Below are 22,342 nucleotides of genomic sequence, written 5' to 3' on the forward strand. Positions count from 1 at the left end.
GGTCGTTCATTCTCAGTCTCTTTTGCAGGCTCCTCCTCCCCCTCCCATCCCCTTACTGTGGGGGTTGCCCAAGGTTCAGTTCTTGGTCCCCTTCTGTTCTAGAGATCTGTAGAGATCTACACCCTCTCCCGCGGTGACCTCATTCGCTCCCACGGCTTCAACTATCATCTCTACGCTGATGACACCCAAATCTACATCTCTGCCCCTGCTCTCTCCCCCTCCCTCCAGGCTCGCATCTCCTCCTGCCTTCAGGACATCTCCATCTGGATGTCTGCCCGCCACCTAAAACTCAACATGTCCAAGACTGAACTCCTTGTCATCCCTCCCAAACTCTGCCCTCTCCCTGACTTTCCCATCACTGTTGACGGCACTACCCGCCTTCCCGTCTCACAGGCCCACAACCTTGGTGTCATCCTCGACTCCGCTCTCTCGTTCACCCCTCACATCCAAGCCGTCACCAAAACCTGCTGGTCTCAGCTCCGCAACACTGCCAAGATCCGCTCTTTCCTCTCCATCCAAACCCCTACCCTGCTCGTTCAAGCTCTCATCCTATCCTGCCCGGACTACTGCATCAGCCTTCTCTCTGATCTCCCATCCTCGTGTCTCTCCCCACTTCAATCCATACTTCATGCTGCTGCCCGGGTCGTCTTTGTCCAGAAACGCTCTGGGTATGTTACTCCCCTCCTCAAAAATCTCCAGTGGCTACCAATTAATCTGCGCATCAGGCAGAAACTCCTCACCCTCGGCTTCAAGGCTGTCCATCACCTCGCCACCTCCTACCTCACCTCCCTTCTCTCCTTCTACAGCCCAGCCCGCACCCTCCGCTCCTCTGCTGCTAATCTCCTCACCGTGCCTCGTTCTCGCCTGTCCCGCCGTCGACCCCCAGCCCATGTCATCCCCCGGGCCTGGAATGCCTTCCCTCTGCCCATCCACCAAGCTGGCTCTCTTCCTCCCTTCAAGGCCCTACTGAGAGCTCACCTCCTCCAGGAGGCCTTCCCAGACTGAGCCTCCTCCTTCCTCTCCCCCTCGCCCCCCTCTCCATCCCCCCCGCCTTACCTCCTTCCCTTCCCCACAGCACCTGTATATATGTATATGTGTTTGTACATATTTATTACTCTATTTATTTATTTGTTTGTTTGTTTGTTTGTTTATTTATTCATTCATTTTACTTGTACATATCTAGTCTATTTATTTTATTCTGTTAACATGTTTGGTTTTGTTCTCTGTCTCCCCCTTCTAGACTGTGAGCCCACTGCTGGGTAGGGGCTGTCTCTATATGTTGCCAACTTGTACTTCCCAAGCGCTTAGTACAGTGCTCTGCACACAGTAAGCGCTCAATAAATACGATTGACTGATTGATGGATTGTCTCGATCCCCGTCAGGTTTTTGTTTTGTTTCACAGTTTAAAATTCCTACAATCCCTGAGAAAAAAAGTTCAAGTTTTTGTTTTAAAATGTGTGCAGGGAGACCTTCGGGGACTGGTCTGGGAACAACAACTTCCCTATCACAAAGCTTCTTCTCGGGACAGTGCCACAGCACGGCTGAGGTATAAGCAATATTTGCTGGGAATTTCAATCGACTGATCAGTCAATCGTATCTACTGAGTGACTGCTGTGTGTACAGAGCTCTGTATAAACACTTGGGGAATACAGTATAACCATTTTCCGGTGCATAAGTTAAAATGTCCCAAAATCTGTGAAGGAAGCAAGACCAAGTTTTCTATGTTGTTGTTTTAAAAGTATGCACAGTGAGGACGTTGCAGTCCACATGGAAAAGGTAGTTTCCTAGAAGAATTCATATTCAAGGTAAGCGCTCAAGAATATAACTGAATGAATGGATTCAAAGCTCGCTCCCAGTGGGTAGTGAGGTGTAGGACATGGATAGGCATGTGGGGAGGAAAAAGGAAAATTCAACTCTGGTTATATGCCCCATGCCCCCTACCTGAGTACAGGCAAAACTGATGTTCCAAAGACTTGGGTAAGTGCTGATGTGGCTCGCTACCCCAGCCTCACAACTAGCAATCTTCTGGGAACTCGCCAAACACCAGAATACGGTCCATAAGAGTCCTGGGGAGACATTCAAGAAGGTATGCCCTAGAGGCAGGAGGATATGTCAGGTTGCAAGAAGAAGCGAAGTCAGGGTTGGCGAAGTATATTAAGGAGTCCTCTGGGTAGACATGGCAGAGGAAGCAGGACTGTGGCTATGCTCTTGGAGGCAAGGTTGACTGAGATAAGAAGAGGACCCAAAACATAACCTTGAGAGACACCCAGTTAAAGAGGGGGAGACAAAGGAAGAGAAAGCGAGAGAGCCTGAGGAAAACTCTAATCTACCTTGCCATTGACCTGCTGCCCACATCGATAGCAGATATTTCTATACTAATAGGTTAGGGGTGACCTTTAAACCATTAAGTTTGTAAATTCATTCTGACGGAAGTGTGTGAAATACTGATGAGGAATTTGGGTTGGGTATGTGTGGGGGGGGCAAGGGAGAGAGAGAGAGAGAGAGAGAGAGAGAGAGAGAGAGAGAGAGAGAGAGAGAGAGAGAGAGAGAGAGAGAGAGAGAGAGAGAGAGAGAGAGAGAGAGAGTATGTGTGTGTCTGAGTGTACGCATGTGTGACTTTTCCCACAGTGTTTCCATCACTCCTTTCATTTGTTCCTATTAATTTCCTTATCTTCACCCATCTCTCTCCCTCTCTGCTTCTCTGTCTCTGCCTCTGTCCTTCTCCCTGCGAATTTGTGTCCCCTCTAATTTCCCATTCCTATTGTTTCCTTAAATCGCTGTCCAATCCGTTCTCCAGCCTTCCTCTGATTTCTCTTTATCCAATCCTCTCTCTTGGTCACTGTCCTCATGGCCCCTTCTGCCCTTGCTCATTTTCTATCATTCTTCCTTTCTCCACTCTTTCCGGTCCTCCTGTCTTGCAGCCCCCTGGGTGTGTGCCATTTCCTCTGTCATCTATCAGTCCATCAATCAATCAATGATACTTATTGAACACTTACAGTGTGTAGAGCACAGCACTAAGCACTTCTTTTCTTCAATGGTATCTGTTAAGCACTTACTATGTGCCGGGAATTCTACTAGGCACCCGGTGGTGATACAACTTATCCAGATTGGACAGAGCCAATGTCGCCCATGGGGCTCACAGTCTTAACCTCCACTTTGCAGATGAGGTAACTGAAGCACAGAGAATAATAATAATAATAATAATAATAATAATAATAATAATAATAATAATAATAATAATAATAATAATAATAATAATAATAATAATAATAATAATAATGTTGGTATGTGTTAAGCGTTAACTATGTGCTGAGCACTGTTCTAAGCGCTGGGGTAGATACAGGGTAATCGGGTTGTCCCACGTGGGGCTCACAGTCTCAATCCCCACTTTACAGAAAAGGTAACTGAGGCACCGAGAAGTTAAGTGACTTGCCCAAGATCCCTCAGCGGAAAAGTGGTGCAGCTGGGATTACAACCCAGGTCCTCCTGACTGCCAGGCCCGTGCACTATCAACTACGAAGAAGCAGCGTGGCTCAGTGGGAAGAGCCCGGGCTTTGGAGTCAGAGGTCATGGGTTCAAATCCTGGCTCCACCACTTGTGAGCTGTGTGACTTTGGGCAAGTCACTTCACTTCCCTGGGCCTCAGTTACCTCATCTGTAAAAGGGGGATTAAGACTGTGAGCCCCACGTGGGACAACCTGATTACCTCCCCCTTCTAGACTGTGAGCCCACTGCTGGGTAGGGACCGTCTCTATATGGTTTGGTGGGGTTTTTTTTGGCATTTATGAAGCGCTTACTATGTGCAAAGCACTGTTCTAAGTGCTGGGGAGTTTACAAGGTGATCAGGTTGTCCCACGTGGGGCTCACAGTCTCAATCCCCATTTTACAGATGAGGGAACTGAGGCCCAGAGAAGTGAAGTGACTTGCCCAAAGTCACACAGCTGACAAGTGGCAGAGCCGGGATTTGAACCCATGACCTCTGACTCCAAAGCCCGGGCTCTTTCCACTGAGCCACGCTGCTTCCCAACCTGTACTTCCCAAGCGCTTAGTACAGTGCTGTGCACACAGTAAGTGCTCAATAAATACGACTGAATGAATGAATGAACTACAGAACACTGCTTCTCACTTTGGACCGTACCATACAACCGAGTTTGTACAAAAGAGGACTGCCCATAAGGAGTTTACAGCATTTTGGAAAAGGGAATTGCTATAGCAACCCTCTCTCCCCTTTCCTCCCCAGGCCAAGAAGGCTGAGTCAGAGACGGCAGTAGAAGCAAAATATTAAAAATAAAATGCAGCAAGGGGCTAGACCCTCTCACTCGTAATGATACCTGCTCTGGCCATAAGTATAAAGCTGGGGGAAAATGATGGCCAGGCTCTCTGACTAGCATCGACACCCACCTGCTCAGAGTACTCCCAGGTGCTGGTGGGGGAGCCAATGCAGCTTGTTCCTTTAATTTTAGTTTTGCTAGAGTTATCTGTACTCTTCCCAGAGTGATTCACGAACCCTCATTTCTGCTGACTTCAGCCCAGTCCAGTTGTAGGGCCTTCTCCTTTCCAAAAGGATTTGAGGATTTCAGGCCTGGATGGAGCCAGGGAACAGAAAGGCAGGAGCTGCTGTTGCCACTTAACTACACCCATGGTAACAGCAGCAGTAATTGCGGTCGTAGCAGTAGTAACAGTAATGAATGTAGTAGTGGTAGTGGTTGTGGCAGTAGTAGCGGTAGCAGTAGCGGTAGCAGTAGCGGTAGCAGTAGCGGTAGCAGTAGTAGTAGCAGCAGCAGCAGCAATAGTAATAATAATAGAAGCTCGTTGTGGTCAGGCAATGTGTCTGTTTAATGTGTCCCAGGTGCTCCATAAATACGACTGACTGACTGACTGACTAGTGTTAGCGGTAGTAAGCACGTGGCTTTGGGGATAAAGCATGGGCCTGGGAGTCAGAAGGACCTGGGTTCTAATCCTGGTTCAGCCACATGTCTGCTGTGTGACCTTGGGCGAATCACTTAAATTCTCTGGGCCTCAGTCACCTCACCTGTTAAGTAGGGAATAAAAGAGTAAGCCCCAAGAGGGATAGGGACACAGTCCCTCTCAATTAACTTGTATTACCCCAGAGCTTAGAACACTGCTTGACACACAGTAAGTGCTTAACAAATACCATACTAGTAATCGTAACTATAATGATAATCACTCTGCCTTTGGCCTGGAACGTTCTCCCTTCTCATAACTGAAAATTACTCTCCCCACCTTCAAAACCTTATTAAAGACACTTCTCCAAGAGGCATTTCCTCTTCTTTAACTCCCTTCCACGTTGCCCTGACTTGCTCCCCTTATTCATCCCTCGCCTGCCACCTCGCAAGCTCCACAGCACTTACATAGCTACCTGTAGTGCATTAGCTTTAATACCTGTCTTCCCCTCTAGACTGTAAGCTCATTGTGGATAGGGAAGTGACAGTTACATTGCTATCCTGTACTCTCCCACGCACTTAGTACATGACTTTGCACACTGGAAACAAGTCAGGATGGCGGCCGTGGGAGTGGGACTGTGGTAGGGCTGTGAGAGGCAGCAGGGACAGTGCCAGAGGTCCAATGTGGGGCAACTCCTCCAGACCCATGCTCAAAGAAGAAGGGTCACTGTTCCCATCCTCTCCCTCTCCCTGCCAGTGGGGGATCTAGGATGGCACCCGAAGGGAGGTACACCGAGACCCATGGCCCCGCCCCCTCCCGACACACACACACACACACACACACACACACAACGGGGGCCAGCGTGCACGGCTGAGGGAAAAAGGCTGCTGGCTGCTGACCATCCCAGCTCCCACCTGGCAAACCAGGGGCCAAAAAACTGAATTAAGGGGACGGTCTCCACTACCCCACAACCGCGGACCGACGATCTATCTGGCCCCTGCCAGCTCATCCCCATTCAACTCCATTCTACCCCTCACCCCATCCCCAAAGCCTCAGCCAAGTGAGGTCTGTGAAACCCCTACTCCATCATGGGGAAGCTTCCCTTCACTACTGACCAGTTCCTGTTCTGGTCACTACTCCTCCTTGCCATCACTGAAAACTGCTTCTCCCCAGATGACACGGTCTCCTCTCCTGCTCTCTCCAGCGGGGGCCTCATCTTCTCCCATTCCCCCAGACTCACTGGGAAAGGGGGAGGTGCTGGCTTCCTTCTCATGACCCAGTGCCACTTTCGCACCTTCCCCCATCCTTTTCTTTCCCTTTCTCTAAAGCCCACATCATGCGCCTCCACCACCCACTGCACATTCTATAAGCTGTCATCTGCCGCCCACCAGGTGCCACGTCCAACTTCTTGATTCATTGTGATCCCTTTCTCGCATTCCTTCCTTCTTTCTCCTTGCCTATATTCATCCTTGGGAACTTCAATATCCACACAGATGTTCCTAACGACCCTTCTTCTACTGCCCACCTTCAATCACTCCTCAATTCCAATGACCTCCTGTTCAATCGACCTCACCCACTCACCAACTTGGACACACGCTAGATCTCATTAGCTCAAGACACTGCACACTGCACACTGCACAATCTCTACCCTCACAAAATCTGAAATCCCTCAATCTGACCACAATCTCCTCACCGGACTTCTCTCCCACACACCTCTTCCCCATAAATCAGTACTGTTTCCCCACAGAGACCTCCAATCTTTTGACCCCATCGAATTTTCTCAAGTCATCATGCCCCACTTGGCCTCTATACCCAACTACCTTCCCTTGATGACCAAACTGACACTCTCAGCACCACCGTCTCTCCTGAGCTCAACTCCCTTGCTCCGCTACCCCTTGTCGCACTCATACCACTAACCCACAGCCCTGGATCACCTCTACAGATTGCCTCCTTTGCTCCTGTGCACGAGCTGCAGAGCATTGCTGATGGAAATCCAGATATCAGGCTGATTTCGTCCACTTCAAGTTTATCTCCTCTGCCCGGCATAACTATTTCTCCACCCTTATTGACACCGATGCCCAACAACCTCGCCAGTTGTTCCAGATATTTAACTACCTTCTCTGCCCCCTGTCACCCCACCTCCCCTATCTCTTGCCTCCAATGACCTGGCCACTGTCTTCATGAACAAAATTGACCCTACCAGGCGTAATCTCCCGAAAATCTCCCCTGCCCCTCTTCAGTCACTCCCCTCTCCTGCCCCTTCTTCAACTCTCCCATCTTTCCCAGAACCATCTCCAGAAGTAATCTCCTGCCTTCTCTCAAATCCACCCTGTCCACCTGTGCATCCAACCCCATTCTTTCTCACCTTATCAAAACACATGCCCTCTCCCTGCTTCCCTCCCTGACTGCCATCTTCAACTGTTCACTCGCCAATGGCTTCTTCCCTACTGCTTTTAAACATGCCCATATCTCCCCATCCTTAAAAAAAAAACCTCCCCTGACCCCACGGCTCCCTCCAGTTATCACCACATCTTCCTCATGCCACTGACCCTTGTCCTCTCCTGTTTCTCCTCCTACCACTCTGGCAGCTCATTCTCAGTCTCTTTCACGGACTCCTCCTCTGCCTCCCATCCCCTAACTGTGGGGGTCCTGCAAGGTCCCCTTTGCTTCTCCATCTACACCCACTCCCTTGGAAAACTCATTCGCTTATACAGCTTCATCTATTACCTCTATCTTGATGACACCCGAATTTAATTCTCCAGCCCTGATCGCTCACCCTCTCTGCAGTCTCGCATGTCCTCATGTGTTCAAGACATCTCTAGCTGGATGTCCTCCCGACACCTCAAACTTAATATGGCTAACACTGAACTTCTTATCTTCCCACCCAAACCTTATCCTCCCACTCACCTTCCCATGACTGTTGACGGCACCATCATTCTTCCTGTCTCACAAGCCCGGAACTTGGGTGTTATCCTGACTACTCTCTCTCACTCCACCCATGTATTCAAGCCATCACTGAATCCTGTCAATTCTACTTTCACAACACTGCCAAACTCCGCCCCTTCCTCTCCATTCGAACTGCTACTACATTAATGCAAGCACTTACCCTATCCTGCCTTGATTATTGCAACAGCCTCCTGGTTGACCTCCCTGCTTCCTGTCTCTCCCCACTCCAGTCCATACTCCATTCTGTTGCCCACATCATTTTCTTACAAAAAAGCTCAAACCATGTCTCCCCACCCCTCAAGAAACTCCAAGCATAGCTCATCTACCTCCACGTCAAAACACAACTTCTCACCATGGATTTTAAATCACTTAATCACCTTGCCCCCTCCTACCTCACCTCACTACTTTCTGACTACAACCCGGACCACACACTTTGTCCCTCTAATGCTAGCCTTCTCACTCTACTGTGATCTCATCTATCTTGCCACTGAACTCTCGCCCACGTCCTACCTCTGGCCTGGGACACCCTCCCTCCTCATATCAGAGAGATCATTACTCTCCCCTACTTCAAAACCTTACTGAAGGCACATCTCCCCCAAGATATCTTCCCTGACTAAGTCCTCCTCTCCTCTTCTCCCACTCCCTTCTGTGCCACTCTTACTCGCTCCTTCATTCATTCTCCTTCCCATCCCCACAGCACACATGCATATATCTGCTATTTATTTTTCATTTATTTATTTACTTATGAACTTATTTATTTATATTAATGACTGTCTCCCCTTCTAGACTGTGAGTTCGTTGTGGGTAGGAATGTGTCTGTTTGTTCTTATACTGTACTCTCCCAAGCGCTTAGTACTGTGCTTTGTACACAGGAAGTGTTCAATATATACAATGAATGAATTAATGAATGAGTGAATGAATGAATATATTCTAAGTGCTCAGTAAATAGAACTGCCTGACTGACTGACTCACTGACTGACTCACTGACTGGCTAACTGGCTGTGAGTGAGGTAAAGGATAACCAGGAGAGAGCAGTGAGACAAAATCTTAGGTTTGAGAGCGTTTCCAGGAGAAGGGGATGGTCAATGAGGTTAGGAGGAGCTGAGGGTTCAAGGAGAATTAGGATGGAGTTGTGTCCACTAAATTTGGCCAGAAAAAGGAGGTCACTGATGATGAAGAAAGGGATCTCAAGAGAGCATTAAACAGATTTGGAGAAATCAAGATGGGGGTTGGAGGAGAGGAAGGGGATTCGGCACAGGTACATGCCTGATTGTGAGGTGTGGCTAGAAAGACAGCAGGGGAGGGAGATTGGGTGATAGCTGGATGGAGCAGTGAGGTCCAGAGCAGGTGTTCTGAATGGTACGGGAGGAACGGGAGTGTCTGAATGCAAAGCGGAAGTACCCACCAGAGTGAGAAGTGGAAGATGGCAGTTGAGGAGGGAAGAAGACTGGGCACAAGTGTTTTTATACCGGGTGAAGGACTGAGGCTGGAGGCACAGCACAGGTGGAGGAGGTAGATTTTGAAAGCAGGCAGAAGACCTCCTATTAGGAAACAGCCGAGAAGGATGAGGGGATGGACAGGGATGGGGATGGGGTGGGACAAAGTAAAGGCAGGAGGGAACTGAAAAGTTAGGGTGGGTAATTTGGGGAGGTCACCTCTGATGGTGTTCAAGTTCATTAACACAGCAGTGGCCACAATTATGGTGGGAAAGAAAGTTAGGAGATAGGGGCACTGAGGGCTTTGGGAAGGAGTTAACTGCCTGGAATAACTGGTGAAGGCAATGGGCATGGACGGTGTTCAATAAGGGAGGAGAAGTAGCATTACTGAACTGAGGAGGGAGCAGAGTTACAGCAGGCAAGATGAATCTGCGATGGACGAAGAAGCCCTGGTGCTTGCAATTCCACCAACAGCATGATGATGCATGAGCGCTGGAGTGCAGGAAGGGTAACTATGGAGATGACTAAGGGCTAGAAATTGGTGGTGTGAAATCGAGGGAGGGACAGAGGGGGCAAGGAAGTTGGCTTCAGTGAGGAGGGCAAGAGTTCAGAACAGGGATATGTACATCGAGAGAGGGGAAGAAGGGGAGGCAGGCCAAGTGGGAAATGAGGACTGGGATAGTAGTGGGGGGAGATGGGGGGAGGTTCGGTGGTCAAGAGCTCAGAGGTCTCCGTTGGAGAAGAGGACTGTTTAGGGAGGAGTTAGGGGATGAGAAGGCAGGCTGGACTACTGACTTAACCATCCAACTAAACCCTCATTACTCTTTTCCCATTCCCTTCTGCATCACCTTGATTTGCTCCCTTTATTCACCCCTCCCGTGGCCCCACAGCACTTATATCCACATCCATAAATTTTTTCTTTATATTAATGTCTGCCCCCTCACCCCAACCCAGACTGTAAGCTCGCTGTGGGCGGGGAATAAGTCTACCAACTCTATTAGAGGTACTCATCTAAGCACTTAGTAAGTGCTCTACGTACCCTACGTCCTCAATAAACAGGATTGATTGACTGATTAGCGAAGCAGCATGGCTTAGTGGAAAGAGCACGGGCTTGGGAGTCAAAGGTTGTGGGTTCTAATCCTAGCTCTGCCACTTGTCACCTGTGTGACTACAGGCAAGTCACTTAACTTCTCTGTGCCTCAGTTACCTCATCTATAAAATGGGGATTAAGACTGTGAGCCCCATGTGGGACAACCTAGTTGCCTTGTACCTACCCCAGCACTTAGAACAGTGCTGTGCTAGGCACATAGTAAGCACTTAACAAATACCAACATTATTATTATTATAGAGATTGCACAAGGACTAGAAAACACACACACACATACCCACATATGAGCGTGTACGCACATGCACCTACAAACATACCAGAACCTACACACTTTGCAATGTGCTGCCCTCCCACCCAGCCACATATTTGTTCCACTCCTTGCTCTAGTGGCAATGTGACCAGCGAGGGCCAGACAGTGTGAGTGGTAGTCTGTAAACCACTAGACAAGGCTCATCCCTCATCCCTAATGGGAGATTCCATTTTTTTCCTTTTTTTTTTTTTTTTTGGTTGCTGCTATTTAATCGAATTTTTTAAGTGCTTCCTTTAAGCCAGGCACTGTATTAAGCACTGGGGTATATACATGACAATCAGGTTGGACACAATTTTCCAAGTTCTCCACAACTTCCTAAGATCCTTGGGGATAAACTCCTCATTCTATATTCTACATGCATGAACTGCGGAAACAGAGCAGCATTTTCAAGATCTGGACTTACCAGCCGAAGGTAGAAATCACCCGGACTATTCACATGGCAAACTACAACAGAAACTTCTCTTGATTCTTTGGGTAACACAGGTGGAAGATACCGAATAGCCATTTCCTTCTCAGGCTCTTTATGGGGAAGCAGTGGCTGACAGCTAAACAGAAGCAAAGTCAAGTGGATAAGCAACGCAAAGAGATGATCTCCTGTACGGTAATTCTTCCTCTCCCCTGGTAGGTGGGAAGGTAGCTGGGGAAGGACAGACGGGGAGAAGGGAGAGGAAGGAGGGGAAAACGGAGGAGAAAGAACAGGGGATGGGAAGAAGGGGAAGGGAGTGTGGGGAAGGAGAGGAGGAGGAAGGAGGGAGGGGGAGAAGGGAAATGGGAAAGGAAGAATGAGGAGGAGGAAGCAGAAGGGCACGGGGAATGAATGACTAGGTAGTGCTAACAGTTTTACAATCTGTTAACTTACATCTTCTCAGACCACTGCAACTTACCTGACAAGATCACTCTGCTTCACAGATTCCAGCCGTGACAGTTCGTTCTGAAATCCTGACTTCAGAATATGGACACTCTGGAATTTTAGAATACTGTGTAGGTTAAATGATAAAAATTGAGCTGCTAACTGTAGGTGAAGGAAATGCCACAGAATCCCCTGGCAGTGGGTTTTGAAACTGAGGAAAGAAAATGAATTCAACAATAATATTTATTCAGTCCTGTACCTAGCATGGAACCAAGTTTATTCATTCATTCAATTGATTTTGTTGAGTGCTTACTATGCGCACAGCACTGTACTAAGTGCTTGGAAAGTACAATTCAGCAACAAGGAGAGACAATCCCTTAACACAACAGCTCATAGCCTGGAAGCAGGGAGACAGACATCAAAACAACATACAGGCATTAGTAGCATCAATACGAATAAACACAATTATACATATATAATATATATATATATATATATATAATACTATATATATATTATAGAATGTATATATTCTATTTGTATTGAAACCTGCTTACTCGTTTTGATATATATGTATATCTATATATGTATATATATACATATACATATCAAAACGAGTAAGCAGGTTTCAATATAAATAGAATTACAGCTGTGCACATATACTCATAAATACTGTGAGGCAGGGAGGGGGTAGAGCAAAGGGAGAGAGTTGGGGGTGGTGGGGAGAGGAGGGGGAGCTGAGGAAGAGCCGGAGGCTTAGCCTGGGAAGGCCTTCTGGAGGAGCTGAGCCTTCAGTAGGGCTTTGAAGGGGGAAGTGTGATTGTTTGGTGAATTTGAGGAGGGAAGGCATTCCAGGCCAGAGGTATGACATGGACCGGGGGTCGATGGCAGGACCGGCGAGAACGAGGCGTAGTGAGAAGGTTAGCACCAGAGACGTGGAGCATGAGGACTGGGATGTAGAAAGAGAGAAAGGAGGTGAGGTAGGAGGGAGAGGTGATGGCAACCAAGTGTTTGGCCTAGTACAGTCAAATAAGTAGACATGATTCCCTGCTCTAATGGCATTTACAAAGTAGAGGTGGGGGTCATGCCGAAAAAAAAAAGACCGATGGGGGAAGCAAGTCATCTAGCACCCTGTCCCTCAATTTGGTTCCACCAAACCTCAGCCCTGAGTCATCTCAAATTGCATGCTTCCTCCATTCAGGCACTTAAACTGCAGAGATATTCAAGCATCATCCATCTCAAACTGATGCTCACCTGCTAAGAGTCTGCCTCTCTACTGCCCAGTCACGCTACTTCTCCTCCCTTACTCACTCCCAAGCCCACAGCCCACACCACCTATTTCTGACATCTAAATCCCTTCTTAAACTTCCAGGTGGCCGTCTCCCCCATCTTGTGCACCCAATGACCTGGCCAGCTACTTCACCTACTTCTTAATTGAAGTCATCACTAGTGAACTCCCCAGTTCTCCCTTATCACCTTCCCAGTCCCTGTCCCTTTCTACCTCTCCATCCATCCTCTCATTCTCAACTTCTATTCTCTCCTAAGCTTAAGTGACTTATTTCTACATGGAAGACTCCCAATCTACTTCTTCAGCTCTGACTTCGTACGGTGACTCGATCCCTCCTTTCTCGGCGCCGAGCCTGGCCCAAGTCCTGCCATTGGCCTGGAATGCCCTCCCCCCTCAAATCTGCCAGACAAGTACCCTCCCCACCTTCAAGGCCTTACGGAAGGCACATCTCCTCCAGGACGCCTTCCAAAACTAAGCCCCACTTTTCCTCATCTCCCCCTCCCTTCTGCATCCCCCTGAATGGCTCCTTTTGCTCTTACGTATTTATCTGTAATTTCATTTATTCATATTGATGTCTGTATATTTGAACTGACGTCTGTCTCCCCCGCTCTAGACTGCGAGCTTGTGGTGGGCAGGGAATGCCTCTCTTTATGGCTGTACTGCACTTTCCCAAGCGCTTAGTACAGTGCTCTGCACACAGTAAGCGCTCAGTAAATACAACTGAATGAATGAATTAGTGAATTGAGCACTTACAGACACATTCCCTCCGTTTGCTTGTTCGTTCATTCATTCATTCATTCATTCATTCATTCATTCATTCAAATGTTTGTCTCCCCCTCTAGACTATAAGTTTGATGTAGGCAGGGAATGTGTCTATTTATTGTCATATTGTACTCTCTTATGCACCTAGTACAGTGCTCTGCAAACAGTAAGCACTCAATAAACGTAATTGAATGAATGTGCTAACTTTTATGATTTAAATGTCTTCCTTGTAGAAACGTAAAGACTGTTCATGCAGAAATGCAATGGAGGGTCCTATTTTGGGAATTTGGGAATACATTATAAACTGAGATGCTGGCAGCAGACATAAGCCATATAACAACACTAATGTATTTTAGTTATCTTTAATTTAGTAGGACAAACATAAATCTTGTAACTTTTTAAGTTGTAATCAATTAATCAATGGTACTTACTGAGCATTTACTATATGCAGAGTACTTTACTAAGCATGTGGTCGAGTAATCGAGGCTGTAATCATATTATTACTTTATCTGAAAGCAGAGGGTGCTTGGTATGTACGCATTATGTGTCAGGCACTTTACTGAGCACTGAGGTAAATAGAAGGTAATTAGGTTGTAAACAGTCCATGTCCCACCTCGGGCTCGCAGTCCTCTAATCACCACTGAACGAGTGAGGAAACTGAGGCTCACAGCAGTTAAATGACGTGTCCAAGGGCACACAGCAGAGGTCCATGCTTTTTCTGTTACTTCATGCTGCTTCCCCACTTCAGCCCATCTGCATCACCTAACACTTTGGTTCACGCACTCCCTCTCGCCCCCACCCCCCTTATCTTACGGACAGTGCCTTCACCTTCACGTATCTTAGTGTCTGTATCCCCTGCTAAACTGTAAGCTCCTTGTGGGTACGGATCATGTCTACCCAGCCTACCGGACTCTCCCAACAGCTGAGTCCAAAGTTATTGATATGCTAGGTGCTTGGTAATTACTAGTAATTGATTGATTAATGGAAATTAATACTGCGGAAGTCCCATAACTAGGCTAAGCAAGTAATATGAGCTACCTTCCTTGGAGCTCTGTTCTACATCAATCACTGAATCCATCAATCAGTGGTATTCACTGAGTGCTTCCTAAGCACAGAGCTTGGGAGAGCACCATACTACAGAATCAGCATCTTCCCTGCCCATAAAAATGTAACAATAATGATAATAATAATAATAATAATAATAATAATAATAATAATAATAATAATAATAAACTGTATTAAAGAACATGGTACTTGTTAAGTGCTTGCTATGTGCCACGCACTGTTTTAAGCCCTTCATTCAACAGTATTTACTGAGTGCTTACTCAGTAAATGCAAGGCACTATACTACGCACTTTAATCAGGTTGGACACAGTCCCTGTCCCACATGGGGCTCACACTCTTCATCCTCATTTTACAGATGAGGTAACTAAGGCACAGAGAAGTTAAATGACTTGCCCAGGGTCACACAGCAGACATGTGGAAGAGCCAGGATCAGAAGCCAGGTCCTTCTGACTCTCAGGCCCAACGTCTATCTACTGAGTCACGCCGGAAAGGCCAAGCTTACAGACAGGGTACAAGCAAATAATTTATAATGCATAATTTCAAGACATAAACTAATGTGCTGTGGGGTTGAGGTTGGGGAAAATACCAAATGCCCAAAGGTCACAGATCCAAGTGGCGGATGACGCAGGAAGAAGACCAAGCCAGGGGAAAGAGAGCCCCACTGCGGAAGGTCTCCTGGAGGAGACGTGACCTAAATTCAATCATTCATTCAATCGTATTTATGGAGCGCTTATTGCGTGCAGAGCACTGTACTAAGCGCTTGGGAAGTACAGGTCGGCAACATATAGAGACGGTCCCTACCCAACAATGGGCTCACAGTCTAGAAGGGGGAGACAGACAACAAAACCAAACATGTAGACAGGTATCGAAGCCGTCAGAATAAACAGAATTACAGCTATATGCACATCATTAATAAAACAGAGTAGTAAATATGTACAAGTGAAATAAATAGAGTAATGAATATGTATGCATCTATACACACACGTGCTGTGGGGAGGGGAAGGAGGTAGGGCGGGGTGGGGGGTTGGCGATGGGGAGGGGAGCAGGAGAGGGAAAAGGGGGCTCGGTCTGGAAAGGCCTAAATAATGCTTTGAAGGTGGGGAGAGTGATAGTCTGGCACATTATGGAAAGGGGAGAGAGCTCCAGGCTACGGGGAGGAGGTGGGAAACCAGATGGCAGCAAGAAAGACGGGTCTAGGCTACAGTGAGTACGCTGACGCTAGAGGAGAACAGCTAATTCCAAAAGAGGATGAATTGCAGGAGGTCTGGGGTGTTTGCTGAAATTGGGTTGCTTTGTATTTCTGATACGTGGTAATAGGCAGCAATTGGATGACCTAGCAGAACTTTTACAGAAGACACAAACACTCAACTGGACTCAGTATGTGTGATGTGCACAGAACTGTGAATTGCACATTCATCTTTCCTGCCCCATCCACATGTATTATTGTCATGTACTGTAGGTAGTATATAGGTACTAAAGGCAGTACCACCCTCAAATACAAAGGACAAGGAGTCCTCATTTGTTCTGAGGAAATAGCTGATCCCTGCCAGTCTGCCCTTGAGTCCCTCTTAACTGACTATTCTTTTGAGACAGGATACCTCAACCTACCTTGGAATTGGATTGGGTCTAATGACTCAAAGGCTCCTACTCTATTCTAATCCTCCTCGACCTCTAAGCTGCCTTTGACACTGTCGACCAACCCCTTCTCCTCAACACGTTATCCGACCTTGGCTTCACGGACTCCATCCTCTCCTCGTTCTCCTCTTATCTCTTCGGACGGTCAATCTCAGTCTCCTCCCCTTCCAGTCCGCTAACTGAAGGGGTTCCTCAAGGGTCAGTTCTTGGTCCCCTTCTGTTCTCCATCTACACTCACTCCCTTGGTGAACTCATTCACTCCCACAGCTTCAACTATCATCTCTAAGCAGATGATACACAAATCTACATCTCCTCCCCTGTTGTCTCTCCCTCCCTCCACGCTTGTATCTATCTCCTCCTGCCTTCAGGACCACCTGGATGTCCGCCCGTCACCTAAAACTCAACACGTCTAACACTGAGCTCCTTATTTTCCTTCCCAAACCCTGTCCTCTCCCTGACTTTCCCGCAAATCTGGACGTCACTACCATCCTTCCCGTCTCACAGGCCCGCAACCTTGGTATCATCCTTGACTCCACTCGCTCATTCACCCCACACACCCAATCGTTCACCAAAACCCGCTGGTCTCACCTTCACGACATCGCCAAGGTCCGCCCTTCCTTCTCCATCCAAACTGCTACCTTGTTCGTACAATCTCTCATCATACCCCGACTGGATTACCACATCAGCCTCCTTTCTGATCTCCCATCTTCCTGTCTCTCCCCACTACAGTCTATGTTTTACTCTGCTGCCCAGATTATCTTTCTGCAGAAACTCTCTGGGAATGTCACCCCCCTTCTCAAAAATCTAAAGTGGTTGCCTATCAACCTTCGCATGAAGCAAAAACTCCTCACTATTGGCTTCACAGCTCTCCATCACCTACCCCTCTCCTACTTCACCAACCACACCCAGCCCTCTGCCGGTAACCTTCTCACTTTGCCTTGTTTCCACCTGTTCTGCCGTCGACCCTTGGTCCACGTCCTAGCTCTGGCCTGGAATGCCCTCTCTTCTCACACCCACCAAACTAGCTCTCTTCTCCCCTTCAAAGCCCTACTGAGAGCTCACCTCCTCCGGGAGGCTGTCCCAGACTGAGCCCCCTTTTCTTCTGTTCCTCCTCCCCTCCCCATCACCCCGACTCCCTCCCTCTGCTCTACCCTCCCCCGCCTCACAGCACTTGTGTATATTTGTACATATTTATTATTTTATTTATTTTATTAATGATGTGTATATATCTACAATTCTATTTACCCATTTTGGCGTTACTGATGCCCGTCTAATTGTTGTCTGTCTCCCCCTTCTAGCCTGTGAGCTTGTTCGTTCATTCATTCATTCATTCATTCATTCATTCATTCAGTCAGTCAGTCAGTCAGTCAGTCAGTCAGTCAGTCAGTCAGTCAGTCGTCAGTCAGTCAGTCAGTCAGTCAGTCAGTCAGTCAGTCAGTCAGTCAAGCATATTTACTGAGCGCTTCCTATGTGCAGGTCACTGTACTGAGCGCTTGGGAAGTACCAATCGGCAACATACAGGGACAGTCCCCACCCAATAACGGGCTCACGTCTAGGAGGGGGAGACACACAAGCAAACGAAACAAGTAGACCATAAGACTATACACCATCAGAATAAATGAGAATTATAGCTATGAAAACATCATTAATAAAATGGAGTAATAAATACCTACAAACATACACAAGTGCTGTGGGGAGGGGACGGGGGTAGGGCAGAGGGAGGGAGTAGGGGGGGATGGGGAGGGGAGGGGGAGCAGAGGAAAAGGCTGGGGGGCTCAGTCTGGATGAGGTGAGCTCTCAGTAGGGTTTTGAAGAGGGGAAGAGAGCTGGTTTGCGGATACGAGGACGGAGGGCATTCCAGGCCAGAGGTAGGAGTGGACCAGAGGTCTATGGCAGGACGGCCGAGAACGAGGCACAGTGAGGAGGTTGGCGGCAGAGGAGAGGAGGGTGGGGGCTGGGCTGTAGGAGGAGAGAAGCGGGGTGAGGTAGAAGGAGGTGAGGTGATGGCGAGCTTTGAAGCCAAGACTGAGGAGTTTTTGCTTCATGCAAAGGCTATTTCTGGGTAGGGATTGTCTCTATCTGTTGCCGAATTGTACTTTCCAACGTTTAGTGCAGTGCTCTGCACACAGTAAGTGCTCAATAAATAAGAATGAATGAATGAATGAATGAATGAATGAATGAATGAATGAATGAATGAATGAATGAATGAATGAAGAATCCTTGCAAAAATTATAACAACTGTTTTCTCGTGCTTGACGCGTTATCATCCTAAAACGGTCCTTCTTCAGTGGTGAACACAAAATTCCTTCCTGAGACGAATCCCACGGATGCGTTAAGAAACCAACTTCTCTTTCGTTTCAGGCTAAATAGTACCCAACTTCTTTAGTCAGAACAATGAAGTCTTCTAGTCATGGAGAATGACGACATGGAACGTGGACAGGGAAGAGGAGAGAAATGGGACAAGGCAGCATCTTGGCCCCTGCACGGCGCTCTCCAGCAGAGATGCCTTTTCCACCTCCATTCTTTCTTCTCCAACCCCCAACCAAACTCCGTATGCTCCACTGGGGTTGTTTCCCACCCTCCTCCTTTCCTGCCCTCCCCTTCCCTCCCTTAACACCTCCAGCCTTGTCCAACATGGCAAGATTTGATGAGGAGACAGAGGAGGTGCAGGAGGAGATGACCGAGGAGGAGGAGAAGAAGGAGGAAGAGGAGGAGGAGAAGGCAGGGGCGGAGGAGGAGAAGGAGCAGACATGCTGGGGGAATGCGATGGATGCTCCACAATGGCAAGAAAGGCAGCCAGTTTGGGGATCCAGGGAGGGAGCGTGGTTAGTTGTCTGGTGGGGGTGAAACTGAGAGCTTGTACCAGCAGGGTTCATCCCCACAGCCCAGCCCTCACGGCCCAGCACGAAGCAGGGGTCTTTGGTGAAAGGGAAGGAAGGCAGCTCATTCAGCCGCAGTGGAGATGGGTGAAGATGACTAATTTGCCCCAAATCTCCCAGGGATTAGGAACTCCTAATTTAGGCCCAGTCCCTGGCTCTTTCCCCTAAGCTATGCTCATCCTCTGGAAAGTGAACACCTGAAAGGAACAACCCCACCTGCCGTATGCACAAAGATGCAAGTAGGGTTTTAACCTTATCAATTTCGGTGTGACCAACACAGTTCTTTCCTAATCTTCCTCTGACCTCTCTGGTTGCTTTTTCTCTGCCTCTTTCACTGGCTCCTCTTCCGTGCCTCATCCTCTAACCTGTGGGTGTCCCTCAGTGTTCTGCTATGGGGCCCCTTCCCTTCTCACTTAACAGTCACTCCCTCAGGGAGCAAATCTGCTCTGCTGGCATCATTGATCGTCTCTCAGTGGATAACTTCTATCTATAAGACTTAAGACTATCACTCCCCTCCGCTATCCTGTAGGGATCATGTTTTCTAATTCCCTGGTACTCTTGGTTCCAAGAACTTACTTTCAGTGCTCAGCATACAGCAGGCACTCTATAAGTATTACTGATGATGGTGATGATGTCACTGTTGTTGATGATGATGATGATGATGATGATGGTGGTGGTGATGGTGATGATGATGACACAGACTGCAAGCCGGCCACTGGCAGGGAATGCACCTCCTGACCCTTAGACCGTACTCTCCCAAGCACCTGGCACAGTGCACCACACGCTGCAAGTGGTTCAATAATTATTACGACTGTCTGATTAACTTATTAATTGATGGGGATGGTTATGAAAAATCCCAAACTGATCTCCCTGGCCTCAACTCCTCAACCCACCTGCAGTCTCACATTTCCTTTTGCCTCCAGGACATCTCCACATAGATAAACCACAGACACCTTCAGCATGATATGTCAAAAATTGACCTCCATCAGCTTCCCCTTCCAAATCTTCTCTTCTGCTCTCTTTTGTTTTCTTTTGTAAATGGTATTTGTTGAGCACTTACTATGTGCCAGGCACTGTGCCAAGTGCTTGGCCAGAAATAAGACAGTCAGGTTGGACACAGGGCATCTCCCACGCGGGGTTCACAGGCTTCATTCCCCATCCCACAGATGAGGCAACGGAGGCACAGAGAAGCTAAGACATCTGCCCAAGGTCACATAGCAGACAAGTGGCGGATCCGGGATTAGAATCCAGGTCCCTCTGACTCCAGGTCTGTGACCCATCCACTGGGCAACTTTGCTTCTCTACTTAACTTCCGCATCACTGCTGACACCATCATCAGCTTCTTGGTCTGTTGGACTTGGAAGGGAGAGGGAGCCCCAGGCAGGGGGAAGGACGTGACCCAGAGGTCGGCAGCAGGAGTGATGAGAATGAGGAACAAAGTTGAGCTAATAAATTAGCATAAGAGGATGAAGCGTGTAGACTAGACTGGTGAAGGCAGTGGAAAAGAGGGAGAGAGCCGACTGAATAGTGGCAAATGGGCGAAGTGAAGCCCTCTCCCCACTCCCCTGCCCCATCCCTGTCCTTCTTTCCACATCCCATCTCCCTTCCCTGGCTCCTGCTCTGCATCGGTTCACTCCCATTCAACCCCTCCCCACCTTCCGCGTCATCATCTCCGACTAGACTGGTGAAGGCAGTGGAAAGGAGGGAGAGAGCCGACTGAATAGTGGCAAATGGGGGAAGTGAAGCCCTCTCCCCACTCCCCTGCCCCATCCCTGTCCTTCCTTCCACATCCCATCTCCCTTCCCTGGCTCCTGCTCTGCATCGGTTCACTCCCATTCAACCCCTCCCCACCTTCCGCGTCATCATCTCCGACTAGACTGGTGAAGGCAGTGGAAAAGAGGGAGAGAGCTGACTGAATAGTGGCAAATGGGGGAAGTGAAGTCCTCTCCCCACTCCCCTGCCCCATCCCTGTCCTTCTTTCCACATCCCATCTCCCTTCCCTGGCTCCTGCTCTGCATCGGTTCACTCCCACCCAAACCCTCCCCACCTTCTGCGTCATCATCTCCCCCCAGACCATCACCCACAGCCTCAAACAATGAGTCTGTGGAAACCCCGTTCCAACACACGGAAGCCTCCCTTCATCCTTAACCTGTTCTTAACCCGGTCACTGCTCCTACTCATCACCACTGAAAACTGGCTCTCCCTGGATGCACTGTCTCCTCTGCCGGTCCCTCAAGAAGGGGGTCTCAACCTCTCCCACTCCCCAAGACTCACTGGGAAAGGGGGAAGAGTCGCTGAAGAAGATTATTTCCTCCTACCTTCAGGACATCTTTACTTGGGGTGGGGGGTGGGGGGGTGGGGGCGGGGGCTCACCACCTCAAACTGAATATGTCTTCAACAGAACTCAGCTTCCCACTCAAATCTTGTCCTCCCCAGGACCTTCTCATCATTGTCAACAGCACCACCACCCTCCCTGGCACACAAACCCACAGCCCTGGCAACCTCCTAGACTCATCTCTCATTTGACCTACATAATCAATCTGTCCCCTAATTCTGTCGGTTCTAACAGTGTCACTAGACGCCACCCTTTCCACTCCATCCAAACTGCTACCACTCTAATCCAAGCACTTATCCTATCCTGCCTTCATTATTGTCGCAGCCTCCTTGATAACCTCGCCGACTCCTGTCTTTCCCCCGTCCAGTCCATTCTTTACCCTGCTGCCCAGTCACTCACTGTCTTTTAAAAAAAGTTCACTCTACGTTTCCCCACTCCTCAAGAATCTCCAGGGGCTGCTCACTCACCCCCATATGAACAGAAACTCCTTCCCCTTGGCTTTGAAACACTCCATTATCTTGGGCCTCTCATACCTACCTCGCTGATTTCCTACTACATCTCAGCACCTTCACTTGACTCCTTCGACACCAACTTACTCACTGCACCGCCATCTCACCTACCTCGCCACAAACTTCTCTGCACGCTCCTTTCCTTTCAGAGCCTATCTCCCCACTCCTCCAATGTTTGCCCACCCATTTCCACATCAAATATGAACTGCTTAATCAGCTCGCCCTCATCTACCTTACAACACTGAACTCTTCTAAAGGCAACCTAGTCTCTACACCTCAGTTTCCTCTTTAGTAAAATGGGGATTACGGCTGCGA

General features: G+C 48.4%; 1 protein-coding gene across 1 annotated transcript in view; it reads right to left on the bottom strand.

The window, feature by feature from the left end:
- The window catches only part of LOC119921747 (RING finger protein 17-like), a 93,474-nt gene that overhangs the window by 55,855 nt on the left and 15,277 nt on the right, over positions 1 to 22,342 (bottom strand). The window contains exons 3-4 of the mRNA XM_038741806.1: positions 11,589 to 11,665; positions 11,108 to 11,249 (exon numbers count right to left, since the gene is read on the bottom strand). Coding sequence (XP_038597734.1) covers positions 11,108 to 11,249; positions 11,589 to 11,665 — 219 coding nt within the window. The remainder of the gene's footprint in view (positions 1 to 11,107; positions 11,250 to 11,588; positions 11,666 to 22,342) is intronic.

Source organism: Tachyglossus aculeatus (genome assembly GCF_015852505.1).
Source record: "Tachyglossus aculeatus isolate mTacAcu1 chromosome Y4 unlocalized genomic scaffold, mTacAcu1.pri scaffold_167_arrow_ctg1, whole genome shotgun sequence".
NCBI lineage: Eukaryota > Metazoa > Chordata > Mammalia > Monotremata > Tachyglossidae > Tachyglossus > Tachyglossus aculeatus.